Source organism: Sebastes umbrosus, chromosome 13 (assembly GCF_015220745.1).
Source record: "Sebastes umbrosus isolate fSebUmb1 chromosome 13, fSebUmb1.pri, whole genome shotgun sequence".
In the NCBI taxonomy this organism is placed as follows: Eukaryota; Metazoa; Chordata; class Actinopteri; order Perciformes; family Sebastidae; genus Sebastes; species Sebastes umbrosus.
The window spans coordinates 21730786-21748151 of record NC_051281.1 but is presented as its reverse complement, the minus strand read 5'-3'; the positions used below and the strand labels follow the sequence as shown (position 1 = coordinate 21748151).

At 38.6% G+C, this 17366-nt stretch overlaps 1 protein-coding gene across 1 annotated transcript; it reads left to right on the top strand.

Moving 5' to 3' along the window:
* Positions 1–11480: 11480 nt before the first annotated feature.
* Positions 11481–13003, top strand: mid1ip1a (MID1 interacting protein 1a). Its single transcript, XM_037790645.1, has one exon. It carries the CDS (start codon positions 11691–11693, stop codon positions 12186–12188), a length of 498 nt encoding a protein of 165 aa, XP_037646573.1. The 5' UTR covers positions 11481–11690; the 3' UTR covers positions 12189–13003.
* Positions 13004–17366: the final 4363 nt, after the last annotated feature.

The window sequence follows — 17366 nt, the reverse complement described above, 5'->3', positions numbered from 1 at the left end:
TCAGGACAAGTTGTATTTGTAGCTGCAGGATTAGTGTTAGAAGAGGTCGGGTCAAGGTTAAAGTCATGTTGAGAGTAGTTGTGTAGATAAACATATGTGTGGGTGGGTGTTCTAGTTATCATGATTTGGTGTGGGACAACCAAAACATTGGACTTGTAGACCAAAAATGGACTGCTAGGTTTGTGTATGAGTAGTCAGTTAAAGCTGGAGTAGGCAGGTTGGAGCAAATATGATAAAAAAAAAAGTTATTTTTATAAAACGGTCACTATATCCTGACAGTAGTGCATGAGACAGGTAATCTGAAAAAAATCATGTGCCTCTGTGTCCTCCGGTGCTCTTAATGGCATCTGCAAGATTTCACAGACCAGAGGAATACAACCAATCAGAGCCGAGCTGGAGCCTTGCCTTCTCTGAGCAGCTGTCAAGCACTCGCGAACTCTGATTAAACGGTCAAACTAGGCAGCGCTGATCAAATATGAATCAATATTCTGTTGCTTTAATGCCTATTTCTCACATAAAATGTTTTCAGAAACATCTTGTAGTGTACTGTTTAGCTGTAAAATGAGAAAGTTTGCAACCCGACCGCCATGTTGAGATCAGTTGAGGAAATACCAAGCACCGCCCACCAGCCGGAGCAAACTTTCTCATAGGAACGCTCTCTCTCTGAAATGACCTGTGATTGGCCAAGGTCTCCCTTCACGGGCTAGATGTTTTAAAGCCTGAAAAAGGGCATGAGGATGTGCAGAAGTCTAGTTATCTCTCAAAGCACTTGAATTACAATATGCTGAAAGGTTATTATGGAATTTTTGCCCAATGATGCCAAAAATATTCTGCTGCTTTAATAGAGCACCACATACAGTGAAGCCTATGGTCTTGATTCTGTGCAGCGATTTTCCCTCTCTTTAATGAGGACAACAAAAATGAAATAAATGAAGATTCCCTTTTAAAACAATAGTCACCCGGTAGACCTTGAGTTGTTCCTTAACTATAACTAAAACTATAACTAACTATAATTATACATATTTAGGACTAAAAATTAAAGCCTACAGACAATTTCAACTTGTCTGTGATTGTCAAAGGAAGATAATCTACACATCAACACAAACAAACAATGCTGGGATAAATTAGGCAAACTTCCAGTTGGATTCATAAAAGAACTAAATAGCATTAAGCAGCTCTTGCTCAATTGTGACCAACAAAATTATATTTAATCTGCACATCATGTGACGTCTTCTATCCTGGGTAAGAAAAGCTTTTATGAGGGCAAAAACAGGAAGAAACCTCGAGGGGGGATTCCTCTTCCAGGACGGACAGACTGTGGTAGATTATCTGGGTTACCGTGAGCAACCTAAAAACTGAGAAAGGCAGACATTTTACAGACTGTGTGTGACAACAACCTGCTATTGAGACGCAGACAACAAAGAGAAAACAGGCTGTCAGTTCTGCCAACAAGAGGTAACGACAAATAACAACCCCTTCTGCTACACTGCAGCCTGTATAAATGACATAGGAACCAAGCTTTTTTTTACCAAAATAAAAGACAAATACCAAGAATTTGACACACTTACAGGCCAAAACAAAATTCACTATTTACTTGGGAATAAATTGACTTTGCATTAGAAGCAGAGCAACACATGAGACTCTACTGACGTAAGGAAATATCAATACACACGAGTATTGTGATCATATGTTGTGCGATACTGTATCAGTTCTCAAAAACACTGTATTGATTTTTAATTAACTTAAAAATCCGACAGCCCGCAGTCGGGACTGGGCACTGTTCAATCTTTCGGAGGTTGTAGCAGGCTCAGTTTTAGAGATAGAAAGTGAAGTTACTGGCATCATATGAAACTAGATAACCTAAGGAATCCATTGGTACCAACCATGTCATACTAGCTTGTCGCAAAGGAGGCTAAATAACGCTGCAAACTTACCCTAAATTTTGGTACGGCATGGTGATTTTCATAGGGGTCCCTTGACCTCTGACCTCAAGATATGTGAGTAAAAATGGGTTCTATGGGTACCCATAAGTCTCCCCTTTACAGACATGCCCACTCTATGATAATCACATGCAGTTTTGTGCATGCAGTATAAAATATTTTATTTTTGCCTATGTTAAAGTGATGTGTTTCTGGTGTTCTTTATACTACGAAAGTTTTCCTAAAATTAAATTTAAAAAATTGCAATATGTCGCCTTGCTTACAGTATCACAATATATCGCAATATATTGAATCATTACCCCTGTATCATGATACGTATCGTATCGCCAGATTCTTGCCAATACACAGCCCTAGTACTGACTGCTCCTTCAAAACCGGCTTCCTCTTTTCTTATTCTCTTGTTTTCTGTGGTTTTCACTGTTGCCATTATGTTCAACCCCATTTGATCATATACATAGCCATATTTTTTTTTTATTATTATTATTTATAATCACAATGCAACTCATCCGCTGACAGTTTATTAGAGCAGTGCTTCCCAAACTGTTTTCACTGTTGCCATTATGTTCAACCTCATTTTATCATATACAGCCATATTTTTTTTATTTTCAATTATTTTTTTATTTTATTTTATTTATTTATTTATTTATTTATTTATTTATTTATACAACTGTGACATGATTATTTTTTATATATTATCATCTATAGCCATATTATTTTATTTTCAATTATTATTATTTTTTTAAATTTTATTTATTTTTTTATTTATTTACTTATTTGTTTATTTATTTATTTATAAAACTGTGACATGATTATTTTTTATATATTATCATATATAGCCATATCTTTTTATTTTCAACTATTTTTTTATTTTATTATTTTATTTTATTTTATTTTTTTTTATTTATTTGTTTATTTATTTTTTTACTTATTTATTTATTTATTATTTTCTAAAACTGTGACAGAATTTTTTTTAAAGAGCATCCTCTGAACTTCACGGCTAGTTTACTTTATGACATCACTGAGTACCATCCTCGTCCACATGGAGGCGCTTGGGTATCAGCGGAAAACGGAGCTGTGGAGACGTCAGGGTGGGGGTGGGAGGTGGTGGATGAAGGAGATCTGCATGTGTGGTGGAGGTGGAGATGGAGATGGAGCACCACACACACATTCTCCGTCTCTCTCCGTCCGCTTGTTCTCCTGCGCTGCTGCTGCTGCACGCTGCATCTGAAACAAGGCGGTGGTGAGGACGGTGTATAAGAGAGAGAGAGAGGAGGCTGTTACTGGGGGACATCGCGCTAACCGGCTCGCTTCAATCTCGTTACGCAAATTACCGGCAGAGCGGCGCGGCAGTGGGTCCGCTAATGGAGCGAGCGTGCCGCTGGCTTACACCTCCCACCACCACCCTCCACCTCCTCCACCTCCGCCTCCACAATACACTTATTAATGGGTTTATAGGCTAGACTGACTCCCTATAGGCGAGGCCGGACGTGCAGGGAGCCACACACACACACACACACACACAGCCGGACTCAGGAGCGCACGGACACGTTCAAGTGCAGCCAGACTAATAATGAGAAAAAAAAAGGCTGGTTGCAATCAATACAAATACAAAATGTTTAGAAAATGTCAGCTTAATTTCTGACTCTATAAGCAACAAATGCCGATGAAGAAAGACTTAACTAAAATTGAAATGTGTGTCATCGTGTTATGTCATGTACAGGTCATGACCTCCTGAGACCCAGCCCATTGACATGTGTCCTCTGTAGTGGACATTTTGTCCACGTTCATCTCCTTTTACTCTTTTGACTTACTCTATCAACCCCTGGTGTATTGTAAAGAGGACATCATAGTTATGTGATATGGCACGTGTGTTTTTTTTAATCAAGTTGTAATGTATTCTTGGTTTAATATCACTCTACGGCCATAATCTGTTCATTTTTTTAGTCTTTTCACACTGAAATGGTCCTGTGGTCCACTACAGTGGACATGCTGTAAAATACAAAACAAAGTTTAAAAAGCCTAAATTGTAGATTTTCGTTTAACCCTAAATAGGAAAGAAATCACAAAAAAAAATAATTGGAAGACTCTTTTTTTAATCGGTTCACATGAGGATATAGGAAATAGGTGACATTGCTGCAACAGTAGGCTATAATTAGCTTCAATGGCCAAGTATGTGTTAACACATACAAGGAATCTGACTCCAGTGTTTTCCTGCTCTCTGTGCACATGCAGAGAAATAGACTTACAAAAACAAGAGACAACAAAGCTGAACAAGGTAAACAGAAACATTTGAACATTGAGAATCAGAACATAATAAACATTTCAAGTAACAGAAAATATTGACCAGACTCTGATAGGAAACTTTGTCTTTAATTACGTGGATTTCGTATGTTTGACTGTGTGAGATTGTATTTTTCTGTAGTACCATAATAGTTTTTGTAAATTTTATTTCCCAACATGAAGGTCTATACGTGCTGTTTTCTACAATCTCACTGTAAAATGTATCAAATATCTTGAAATCCAATTACCTTGAAAAAAGCAAGAAATGTAAATACTATTTTCAAGGTACTGTATGTTCAAATATTTTTGTTAAGCTTATTTAAAAGGAAATTGTATTAAGGTCTACTAAGGTTAATTTTAAACGTACAAGTAGCAGGTAAACATAACTTGTTCTATCTAAATCTCACCAATTTTATACTTTTAAAAAAATTTAAAGGAGTAGTCCACAGATTTAGCATTTACACCCCCAAAACATTGTTAGAGTCACGATGGACAGTTTCAAAAACAAAAAAGAAAGACTAACTAAAAATTGAAATGTGTGTCCTCATGTTACCTTGAAGGAAATATGTGACATTGCTGCAACAGAAGGCTAGAAATCAGCTTCAGTGGCCAAGTAGGTGTCAACACTTACTAGGAATTTGACTCCAGTGTTTTCAAGCTCTCAGTGTACATGCACGGAAATAGACTTACAAAAACAGAGACAACAAAGCTGAACAAGGTAAACAGAAACATTTGAACACTGAGAATCAGAACATAAACGTTTCAAGTAACAGAAAACATTGACCAGACTCTGATAGGACACTTTGTCTTTAATGATGTGGATTTCTTATGTTTGATTGTGTGAGATTGTATTTTTCTGTAGTACCATAATATTGTTTGTAATTTAAGTAAGCACCACAGGACACAGAGACACATGATTTTTTTCAGGGTACCTGTCTCATGCACTACTGTGAGGATATAGTGACCGTTTTATACAAATAACTTTTTTTAATAATATTTGCTCCAATTCTACCCACTGCTGCTTGAAACAATCTAAACTCCTCAGCAGGTTGTTAAAATCTCCAAAACCTCCCAGAATGAAATACCCAGAAGATGAGATGAACCAATTGTTTGGATCATTATGTTGTTTAAGGGAAAGTCCGAGGCTGGGTAGGGATGGACTCGTACCATCTCAGTGTCACGTTGATGTGTGCTGCTCATCAGAAGAGTAATTTGTTTTAGTGAAGATTACCAGCTTCAAATCATAACACTAAGTGGCTCATGTGGCTCAGTATGAAGGAAATGTGTTTTCAAATGGCAATTTGATCAGACTGAAAATCTTATTAAACCTATGACATGAATTACTTTACTGCTTTAATATGATCTTACTATGAATCTCATTTTCAAAAACTTGCAGAGGGAGCACTTAAGCTTTGTCTCTTTCAAACACACACACACACTGTGGGAACTTCTCTCTTCTAATCCGCAGTGATAGCCTCATTTACTGCCTTATAAAGTAATATAGCAGGCCTGTCCCGCTCCACCCGTCTGTTTGTGATGTGAGTAGTTGCTGTTGTTGTTCTAATTGCTGTTGCTGCTTCGCCTCCAGCTTCCCTGCTGAACTCAGACACTCACACTTTTCAGTAACATGCAGACGTGATGACAAGTACTAGAGTTCCCACTCAAGCTGCCTGTTCCTATAGTGCAGCCCCCCCCCAACCCCTCCGTCCCTGACTCCTCCACTTCCTGCTCTCTCTCTTTGAAGCCTTGTGGGATGATGATGACACCCGCCGTAATCGGTGGATGCTCAGCTCCTGACATGACACACAATCGAGAAACCCTTTCGAACTGATCCGGGTCTCATTGTTGCATTCAGGCACAGTGCGTCCTCTGACAAGTGGAAAGGCCTTTTCCACGGGAGAATGGAGGGAGTCAGTGAGGTGGGGCCTTGATTGACAGCCCTGTTGAGAAAGCAAAAACCGGCTCCTGTTCCTATCTGATCTCTTCTCAGCGGCGGTGCACATTTTTGCTCTGCTGACCTGCTTTTTTTTCTCTCTAACTGGATCTGGGATCCGTTTATCTTCAGAGGGGGAATAAGATTAGTCGGTTTGTGTTTGTGTAGCTTTGCTTCCGAGACAGATTTAGGATTGAAGAGATGTGGGTAGAGTGGGAACCACTGTATTTAAGTACAAATCCGAGGTACTTGTAGTTGAGTATTTCCATTTTGTGCTGTTTTATACTTATACTTGACATTTCAGAGTAAAATATTGTACTTTTTACTATATTTATTCGACAGCTTTCTAGAGTAAGATTTTAAATACAAGACCTATGAACATATTATGATATATGATGAATTGTTGAAGATTAAACTCACCCAACAGTATACAAGTATTAGTTACGGTAGAATCAGCTCCACCTTGACTAAATCAGTAATATTGATCCAATGAGATCATTTATAATAATGTAACACTTACTGGCACCATTCTGCATTTTAAGTGCTTTTGCTTTTGATACTTTAAGTGCATTTGGCTATTAATACTTCTTTATTTTTACTGAAGTAATATTTTGAATGGACTTTTACTTGTAATGGAGTACTATTTATTTTATTTATTTTATTTATTTTATTTATTTTATTTATTTTTAATTTATTTTTTTACACACAATTTTAATTGAGCAAATTGTTCTTAAGTAAAGGATTTGAGTACGTCTTCCATCACTGTAACTAAGTACATTTAAATACTGACCTTGAGTACAATTCTGAGGTACTTCTACTTCACTTCAGTGTTTCAATTTGGTGATACTTTATACTTTAACTAAAAAAGAAAACCTAAAAGATGCTAAAAAGCTAAACATATCAAATACAATAGATTACTCTACCCATTACCAACACTAGCCTATATGAAATAGTTAAAATTAGTGTCACCTCGACCAACTACATGCAATGCGGTTTACATGTTAATCCAATAGTGCTGACACAATTTTACTTGTAATGCAAGGATTTTACTGATAATGGAGCACTTTCACATTGTGGTATTACTACTTAAATGAGCTGGCTTCAGGACAGGGAGTCGTGGTACCAGCAGAGGTAGAAAAAAGAAAGGAGACGGAAGTAGGATGGGGCCGAAACGAAGAGACAGAAGTCAACCAGCAGGTTTTGCCGTCCACATTCTCCCCATTCTTGCTGAGCAGCAATTTTTAAACAGTGATTCATTTGCTTGTACAGTTCAGTATCTAGAACAGACTGTGCTCATAGACAACTCTGATTTGGCATGTAGTATCAATCAAGTCACCCTCCCCTCCCTCTTTTATATATCATATCATTCCTGTGAGCCTAGCCCTTTTTTTAAATCCATTCACTGAATCAGTCAGACATGTTTTGATTCAACACCAGACAGACGGATTTATTTTTTGTTGATGGCTACACGGTGACAAACATGTTCTATAGTTTCAGTTTGACCAGAGGTGTTTACCAAAGCTCAGATTTCAGACTGAGCGATTTCACAAGTGCCGACACTGTATGAAGTATTAATGGTGGACTATTTCTGGTGCAGGGGCTGTTTGGGAGTCCCCCTGTTTACCAGCAGTTGGGGGGGAAATCAGCTGTCCACCATCGCTGCTGGGAACCGGCTGGTGCAACAGTTTGGTTTTAAGCGTAATCTGAAAAATAAGTCCGTACTGTAACTGGCGTAGGCTAAAGTTACCCTGAGGGGAAATAACCAGGCCTGTAATATCCCTGCAAGGACTGCTACTGTGGATGTGGCACTCAGTAAAGAGGGTACCTCTATGACATTTTCATTCCCCATTGTATCACTGTAATTGTCTTATAATTGGACAAGTGCAACAAGGATATAATTTTTGGGCATGCCCGTTGATGTAGTGCCAATTACTTCATGCCACTTCTATTCCAGGACATCTTTAATTATTGCTGTGTTTTCCATTTCTGCTCTTATATGTGTTGAATATCAGTGGATCCCTTTTTTGACAGTTAGTCAAAATGACAAAGGGAATAACACTAAACCCAGTTTTAGGGTTGACCAACCGCATTTATCTTATCACCATAGGCGCCGCCAAAGAGAACCAAACTTTAACTACAGTTTTCAGCTAGAATGTATTATTTTTGTCTTCTTTCCTGTCCCATTAATCATCTTATGACCCCTCAGATCCATCCTGTGACTGGATGGAGGGGGTCTTACCCTGAGGTTTGGAGTCACTGCACTAAACAAGGCTACCTACTTGTGCTCAAAGCTATCCATCCATCCATCCATTATCTGTAACCGCTTATCCTATTCAGGAGCTGGAGCCGATCCCAGCTGACATTTGGCGAAGGCGGGGTACACCCTGGACCGGTCGTCAGACTATCACAGGGCCGACACATAGAGACAGACAACTATTCATTCAAACCTACGGGCAATTTACAGTCAACAATTAACCTAACCTGCACGCCTTTGGACTGCGGGAGGAAACCGGAGCACCCGGAGTAAAACCCACGCTAACACGGGGAGAACATGCAAACTCCACACAGAAGGGCCCCGATCCGGGTTTGAACTGTGACCCTCTTGCTGTGAGGCAACAGCACTAACCACTGCACCACTGTGCCGCCTCATGCCAGTCAAAATGCTGCTTAAAAATGGCTGCATAAACAATCAAATAATGTCATATTTAATAATACCAGTTATGCCACTTAATATACAGTAGGCCTATTATCAGGGGCTATTTTGTCTGCAGCAGGATTACTTTGACTTTTGAAACTTTAACTTTGCTGATCATGTACTTTTACGACTTTTGCTTGTAATTATGTATTTTTTATACATTCATTTATTTGTTTTACTTATAGAATACTTTTTAGGTGACACACCGAAAGTCAATCTGGAATGAAATCAGTAAGTTATTGGAAAGCTTTAGTCCTCGACCACGTGTTGCACTCTTGTTTTCTGTATGTGAGCGAGTCAACAATGGCCTCGTCATTGGTCCAACATGGACTTGTCCCGCCTCCATAGGGACATGTGATTGGCCCGAGCAGTGGGCTGATGGCTCGGTTGATGAATATTCATAGCACCGTTTTCTGCTCGCTCGGGCCTCACCCTCTGTGTGTCATCAGAACAGAATGTGGGATGGTGATGTAATATATCAGCCACTTCTTCTTTCAATGGAAGACAAATCTTAGCACCATAGATTCACAGGAAAGCCCTTTATTTCTATAGCACATTTAAAACAACATGAGCTGACCAAAGTGCTTTACAGACATACAGGCAGAATAAAAACAGGTCAACAGTGAAGCCAACAAAATCTCATACATACACAGACAGAGAGCAAGATAAAATCCATGAGTAAAAGACTGTTATAATGAGCTTTTATAAAAGGCCAATTAGTAATCACAATTCAAGTACATTCAAAAACCTCTTTATTTTTTCCTTTCTTCAAGGCTGTTTTCATATATGCAATCCGCTGTTTGCAATTACAACAGTCTATAAAGAAACTTTTAAATAGATGAGCTTACAGACAAACCCATCAAGTACACTAGAGAAAACAACCTCAATATTCAAAACCAAAGAAAAGAAATAACAATAATAATAATGACAAAAAGAAAGATTACAATTACTGTTAATTTACAGCAGGATTTCAACAGTTTTTTAACTGAACTATAATGCATTCTTAAAAAACAGCACTTTACTGCTGATCAACTGTCTAAAGTATCATCAGTAACAGTTTCATGCAGTATTTTTTTAATTCTGGGACCTGATCTGCACATGTGAGGCTTGTACGTTGTATATGATTGGAAAATCAGTGAATTAGCTTTATTGTTCTTCACTCATATGTTGTTATGGTTTGCATTCTGTGTTTGTAGCCAGCTATAGACAGACATTTTGGGAAAAGTGTCAACAAGTTTATTATAGCCTTTTTCCTAGCAAGTGCCTTTAATTGTATTTAGTGTGACTATCCCTATGTCTGTAACCTGCTAAGTCTATTCATCTAGGCAAAAAATAATGTTTATTAAAATGTATGTAAAAGAAATACAACCTAAATAGTGCATTAAAACAAATCAGTAAGATAATGTAAAAGAAAGGTGGAAAAACAGCTATATAATGTATCTTTAAACAATAAATTAACTGTAATAATACTGTGAAATTAATTTTAAAAAACAGTATTTTTCATTAACAGTACAAAGCTGTACATTTGAGCGACAGTATAATAATGTTAATTTTACAATAACATAAAGGCAACCCTGCTGCCAGTTCTTTACTGTTATTTTACTGGGAAATTCTTAAAAGTGTATGTATATGTGCATGCGTGTTAACCCACACGCAAAATTCTGTTGATTTACAGTATATCCTCCGTGCCTTGCCACACAACACACAACAGCAGGCCCAAACGTACGTTCTGGAGGAAAAAACAGACGCTAACTCTAGCGTTTATACGTTACCTATCGGTCTTTGTGGACCACCTGAGGCTAAAACTGGGGCTAACTTTACCTGACGTCCACTGAAGTCTAAAATATAAACATAGGTAAAATGTAAACTACAATACCAAACTTGCGTTAGTCTCAAAATGAGTCAGCTAAATATTCCTGGTGTATCTGGTAATGTTAACAGTCGACAGCTGAACTAAACAACAAAACCGCTTTCCAGCTAAACCGATACTGAGCTAACATTAAGTCTTTAACGTAAATCATTTTGGTTAGACATTAATTGTTGATTTTTTTTACCACAGAAGTGAGAGAAAGATTCCTCCAAATTCGAAATGTGAACTAAACTTTGGTCTCTACCTCTTCCAACTTTCGCGCTAGTGAAGGTTCTTGTTCCTACAATGCAATGCGTAATTAAAAATACAGGTAAGGGCGGCTGGTTAGCTCAGTCGGTAGAGCGAGCGCCCATGTAAATGCCAAGGCTCAGTCCTAGCAGCGGTGGACCCGGGTTCGAATCCGGCCTGTGGTCCTTTCCGCATGTCACTTCTCTCTCTCCCCCTTTCCAACACTCTATCCACTGTCCTATCAATAAAATGCTTAAAAATCACCCCAAAAAAATAAATAATAAAAAAAAAAATACAGGTAAAATTCCTATGAAAACTGGATACAGAAAATTCCCTCATATGAACACAGTAAATTGGCTTGTATTTTTATGGAATTTTCTTAGAGTGCATGTAACTGTATTTTTCCTTCTTTGAGACTCCCTAACTGTCATTTGAAGAAAATGTGCCAAACCCTCTCTCTCTCTCTGCTCTGCGTGCTACTTCAGGTCATTTGGGTTTGGTTACAAACTGTGTTGGAAGAACTTGACAAACAGGTTGGAGGACCGCCTTTAAAAAAGCACGAAACCAGCACCAGCAGCAGCCTCTATATAAAAGCGCAACTCTTCCTCCAGCACACTAGAAACTACAACAAGGGCTCAAACACAACCAAGCCAGACGCTCCTCTAATCCGATCAGCCCGGAACTAAAGCAGGACACTCAACAGAGGAAAGAAACAAAAGACAAGAAACTCAGATCCTCGCCAAGATGATGATGCAGCTGCAAGAAACATCCGCTCAGAAGAACTCCCTCTTCAACCATATGAACCGATTCATCGGCGCCGTCAACAACATGGACCAGACGGTGATGTTGCCCAGCATGCTGCGGGACGTCCCCTTGGAGGAGGACAGGGACATGAGCTCCATGAAGTCGGACGAGGACGAGGGGGACATGTACAGCTACTACCAGCTGCTCAAGGGTATCCGCAGGGACATCGAGTGGGGGGTCCGGTTCGCAGACGAGAGGCGCAAAGAGAGCATGAAGATCAGCCGCATGGACTCGTTTGCATCCACCTCCTCCTCTGCATCGTCATCACAATCATCCGAGGAAGAGGAAGAGGATGAGGAAGAGGATGAGGATCTGCAGAAGCAGTTCCAGTACCATCTGACTGGGCTGCAAGGAGTGCTGTCCAAACTCACCCAGCACGCCAACTCTCTCACCAAACGCTACAAACAGGAGATTGGTATTGCAGGATGGGGCCAGTAAACTTGGAGCCCACACAAATGTTTTTTTATTATTGGACTGGCTGAACTGACTTTCTCACAATGTGCCCTTTTTTTTTGCTGCTGCTGCTGTTACTACTGATGAAATTTGTGGACAAGCATTTGAATGGTAGAGAAAAAAAGGCAGCTTATTTCTCTCTTTTTTTTTTAGGTCTGTGGTATTATTCACTTTAGATGTGTTGATCCAAGAGGAAACGCATTTTGTGTGTACTCAACAACAAACTTTTGCACTCCAAAGTTGTGTACACACCGTGCATTTTAGATGCACAGATGAAACAAAACCTTTTATTATTTATTGTATAATAATTTATTACCTCACTGTATAGTTTGGGAGCCAAAACTGTTATGTCAAAGTCAGAGAAGAAGAATGTGTACTGCATGAACTATACAGGACCATGTTGTTTGAACCGCCCCTCTCCTTGAGGGGGATACTGACAAAAGAATCCGCTTCCTGTTTGTGTTGCTGATGATGCCAGTGTGTTCAGATATATATGTCTGTGTATGATTAGTGCTCCTTCCAATCTGACGTGTCTGTGTCTTTATTAAACCGTGATTGCGTGGACGGAGGCAGATGCTTATAGCTGCCTATGATCTCCTAATGCCCTACATGGCCAATGAACCAGAATCAACTGGTAAAGCCTCTGCATGGAGAATAATGAGGGGTTTCTACAAGATGCTTTGTTGTTATTGTCATGTGTTGTTGGCCATCTGTCAAAATAAGCAAATGCTTTTTGTGTGCACCTTCTGCACCATTTTTGAACAGATAATATTTGTTTAATAAACTTTTGTATAAACTTACTTGGCTTGACTTGTATTGGTTTTTCATGAATGCAGTTACGCCAACAAATTGAGCTTTACATGACAGAAAAAAGAATGAATTTGACCCATTCTGACGACCAACACTTTCTATAGGCCAAAGCTAATCAGGTTTCTGCATAGCGCTGTTCTCCATTGTGCAGTGTTATTTCCTGACATATTACAGGTCAATGCTATGTCAAAAAGCACTTATACATTTTGTGTGGCATAAAACATCTGAGTGTAAAGCATATATAGTTGAAAGTGAAATATTTTTTTATTCAGGACCAAGGACGTTTTACTTTGATTGCTTAATTCAGAGATTTGAAAGGATTAAGGTACACGATATAAACTGACAACGTAAACGAATCAGGACGGACACAGTATTTTCTGCATCTCCTCATGGGTGTGTCTTAAATGATTTCCCCTCAGCAACAGTGGACAGCATACAAACACTGCAAAGAGTCTCAACTGTTACCTTCCTCTTGCTGTTCAAGGGTTTTATTTTAGTTAAGATCTAATTATTGCACCTAAAACTACAACCCTGTTGAATGAGAACGATACAACACAGCATTATTATTGGCATCAGTAGTACCTAATATGCCTCGTAAGGTGAAACAAAAGTCAGATTTGTTAGAAACACCATCATTTGCATTCTAAAAAGCCTGTTCCCCCTCAGAGGTGGATTTAAAATATCTGCAGGTTGAGGAATGCTGCCTTGTCAGTTCAGCTTCAAACAACACCTTGAACCATGCAAACTCAAAGCAAAGAGCCTGAGGAGTAGCGCTGGTTTGTTCAATAATGTAACATCATATGAGGCCATTTTGAACGCATCCAAAAGCAATTTTTTGCTTTCTTTTCTCTCAATTTGTTAATGTCAAGTGAATATTACCCAGAATACAGTGTAGTAGCTGTATCTTATAATAAAACCATACAAATGTGAACTGTACAGCACAGTGAATAGCTACAGAGCTACATATGACAATTACAAGTATGCGCTGGAATCAGTTAAAGGTCTTGATAACATTTTTATGTGGATGAATATTTAAAAAAAAAAAAAATCCACAGATCTTTTAGAAAGGCACTGAATAAAAGTATGGGTAAGTAAAGTAAGAATTAATCATTAAAAAAATGTTGCAGGTCCAAAATGAATGTTTTGACGTTTGGTTCCCACTTCTAACAAGGCTTGAGCCAATAGTAAAATGTTGTTGGTATTACGTGGTATCTCTGGGTCGTCTGTTAGTGTGGAAAAAATGGATAAATGGCTGAGATTGATGGTAAGTGCCTGGCAACGACTTGTTGTGAAGTAAATGCAATGGAACGGGGGACGGAGAATGCCACATCTAGTGGCTGAATGTTATCAATAGCACCTTCAGTTTCCTTATTATTTTCAAATTTATAAATAACTGAGGAAAGATACATGTGCGTTTGTGTGCACGCTTGCATGAGTGTTGTTTTATGTAAAACCTTGCCAGTATAAATAACATTGTTGTTTTAGTCACTGTCAGTGACAGCCTCAAAGGCCAACGAGGGAAAATGGGTGCAGCTGGAGTTTCAGTGTCACAATAGGTCAATAGGGTGCAACACACCCACTGGCCACTTTCGTTCTCTCTCTCTCACACACACACAATCACTCACATACCAACAAATTGTGCATAAAATCCCAACACATTAAGGAGAACACATGCAAAAAATGTCTTACTGATAATGTTATTTTGCCTTTTCAGTGGAAAGACAATCACAGAGGAAAGAGAAAGTCACTTTACTGTATATCTCAATGTGAATGCCATAGTGGACACACAGCACTATAATGAATAGTTGACAATAGATTTGAAGCCTAATATTATACAGCTGTACTCCAAAATACCAATATATGGGGTACAATTATAATATATATATTATGTTAGGTAAGATTTCATTAAAGGGAGTATTTGTAACTTTCAGAAATGCTTCTTAACAGCGACACCTGTGGCCGTGAAATCAACGAAAGTCAGCGTCGGGCTCGCGCTTGCTCGCTCATCACTCAAAACAGTGAGGCGACACAAGTCAGCTAAAACCACAATATCACTCTATATTTCAGTTGCTTAGCAGTAATGTTAGCTGACCAGACGAAGGTCTCTCCATGAACATGATTTAGATCTGATCCTGTTGGCTTTTCCTGCCTAAGTGCAGGCTGAGGCAGCGGGGCTCTCCAGCGTGTCTCCTCTGCTCTCTCCGGCTGCGGGCGGAGAGAGCAGAGGAGACACCGGCACCCGGTCGGTAACGAGAAGACAACGTAAATCTCTGTAGAGCTCCGTCACTTCACAAGACACGGAAAACCTCTGTTGGTCTGGAGGAGCTGCAGCAGTTATTTCTGCACAAACGTCCCCTGTGCATTCACTAGATATTCTCAGAGCTAAACTAACTCTTCTGCAGTGTGTAGTGAACGCGCGTTCACGTCTAGAGGTGGAGCGAGCTGAGCGGTCTGAGTGAAGGCGAGCAGGCAGAGGAGGAGGGTACAGCGGCTACACGTGAACGTGCATATGTGAGCGCGCATGTGTGACGACCCGCTACATTTATGCGCGTACAAAGTTACAAATAGTCCCTTTAACATTTTTTGGATTTTCTGAATTTTTTCAGTCAATTTAAAATGACAAAAACTTGACAAAATGACTATAATATTAATATATTCTATCTCTTTTCAGAGAAACGGGAAACTTAAAAACTCTTAGAAATCCAGATAAAGTCTTACAAAGGGAGCAATGTTCTTCAAACATCTTTAAAATGACACACCTTGAAAATTCTTTCTTTTTCTCTGATTCAGAGTGTTTGAGGAAGTCACTGCTGTCACACATTCAGGTCAAAGGCAACGTGCATTTCTACATTTGACTGAATGAGGTTGCTGGTTTCTAAAAACATCCGGTAAGATAACCTTATCATTAATCTTTAGGTGAATGACAGAGGCTATCACTGAATAGCAGTGCTTTTACTGCACGTGTAGTGTCATTCTCAAAACAATGCTGATGTGAGCTACAGAACTAAGGAGGACACAGACATTCTTCCAGAGGCCTTTTCTGATAAAGAGAGCCTAATTAAGTTGTAAACACAGAAACATTTTTTCGCAAGCGGTTCACAGGAATATTAGCTGATATCAGTGGTGGAAAAAGTATTCAGATCCTTTACTTAAATACAAATACCATTGCAGCTGGTGGAAATGAGTGATACTGTTGGGTAGTTTAATCTGTGACAGTGCATCATATTTTAGAGGCTCAAAAATGCAATCTGCAAAGTAACTATAACTGTCAGATAGATGTATTTGAGTAAAAAGTACAATATTCCACTCTGAGATGTAATGGAGTAGAAGTAGTAGTAGTAGAGCGCAGCATAAAAAGGAAATACTCAAGCAAAGTACCACAAAAAAAGCACGGTATTACACTAAATGTACTGACTGATGTCAAAAATCCCACTAAAACAGGGGTCGGCAACCTTTACCATCAAAAGAGCCATTTTAGGGAAAAAATAAATAAAAAAATCTGTTTGGAGCCCCAAAACATTTGAGTATTGTGATGAAGGTAACACAGTTTATAGTCTAAGTATATAGTATATAAGTCTAATACAGTGAGGGCCAAAGTGCAAATATATGACGGGGTATTAGGGCCACATTGAGGGAAAAAACATCTGAGATTTCCAGAATAAAGTCATAATTTGACGACTTTTTTATGGTCATAATATTACGTGAATGAAGTCCGAACTTTACGAGAAAAAAGTCGTAATATTACCAGAATAAAGTCACAACTTTACGAGAAAATAAGTCGTAATATTATGAGAATAAAGTCACAACTTTACAAGAAAAAAAGTCGTAATATTACGAGAATAAAGTCATAACTTAATGAGAAAAAAAGTCGTAATATTACGAGAATAAAGTCATAACTTAATGAGAAAAAAAGTCTTAATATTACGAGAATAAAGTCACAACTTTACAAGAAAAAAAGAAAATAGCACGTAAAAATGACTACTTTATAAACTTCTGACTTTATTCTCATAATACTACGACTTTTTTCTCGTAAACTTCTGACTTTATTCTCATAATATTACGACTTTTTGTCTCGTAAACCTATGACTTTACTCTCATAATATTATGACTTTATTCTCGAAATCTCAGATATATTTTTTTCCCTCAATGTGGCCCTAATGCCGTCGTACCATAGACCTACAACAATGATAAATAAAAATGTAAACAAAAAACAGTTATTCATTTCCATGTTTATAAATCCACAGGGAGCCACTGGAGAGGAGCTACAGATGTGGCTCCGGACCTACAGGTTGCTTAAAGACCCCTGACCTAAAACATCCTACAAATAAGTTAAGTGTTGTTTATTTTTTTGTT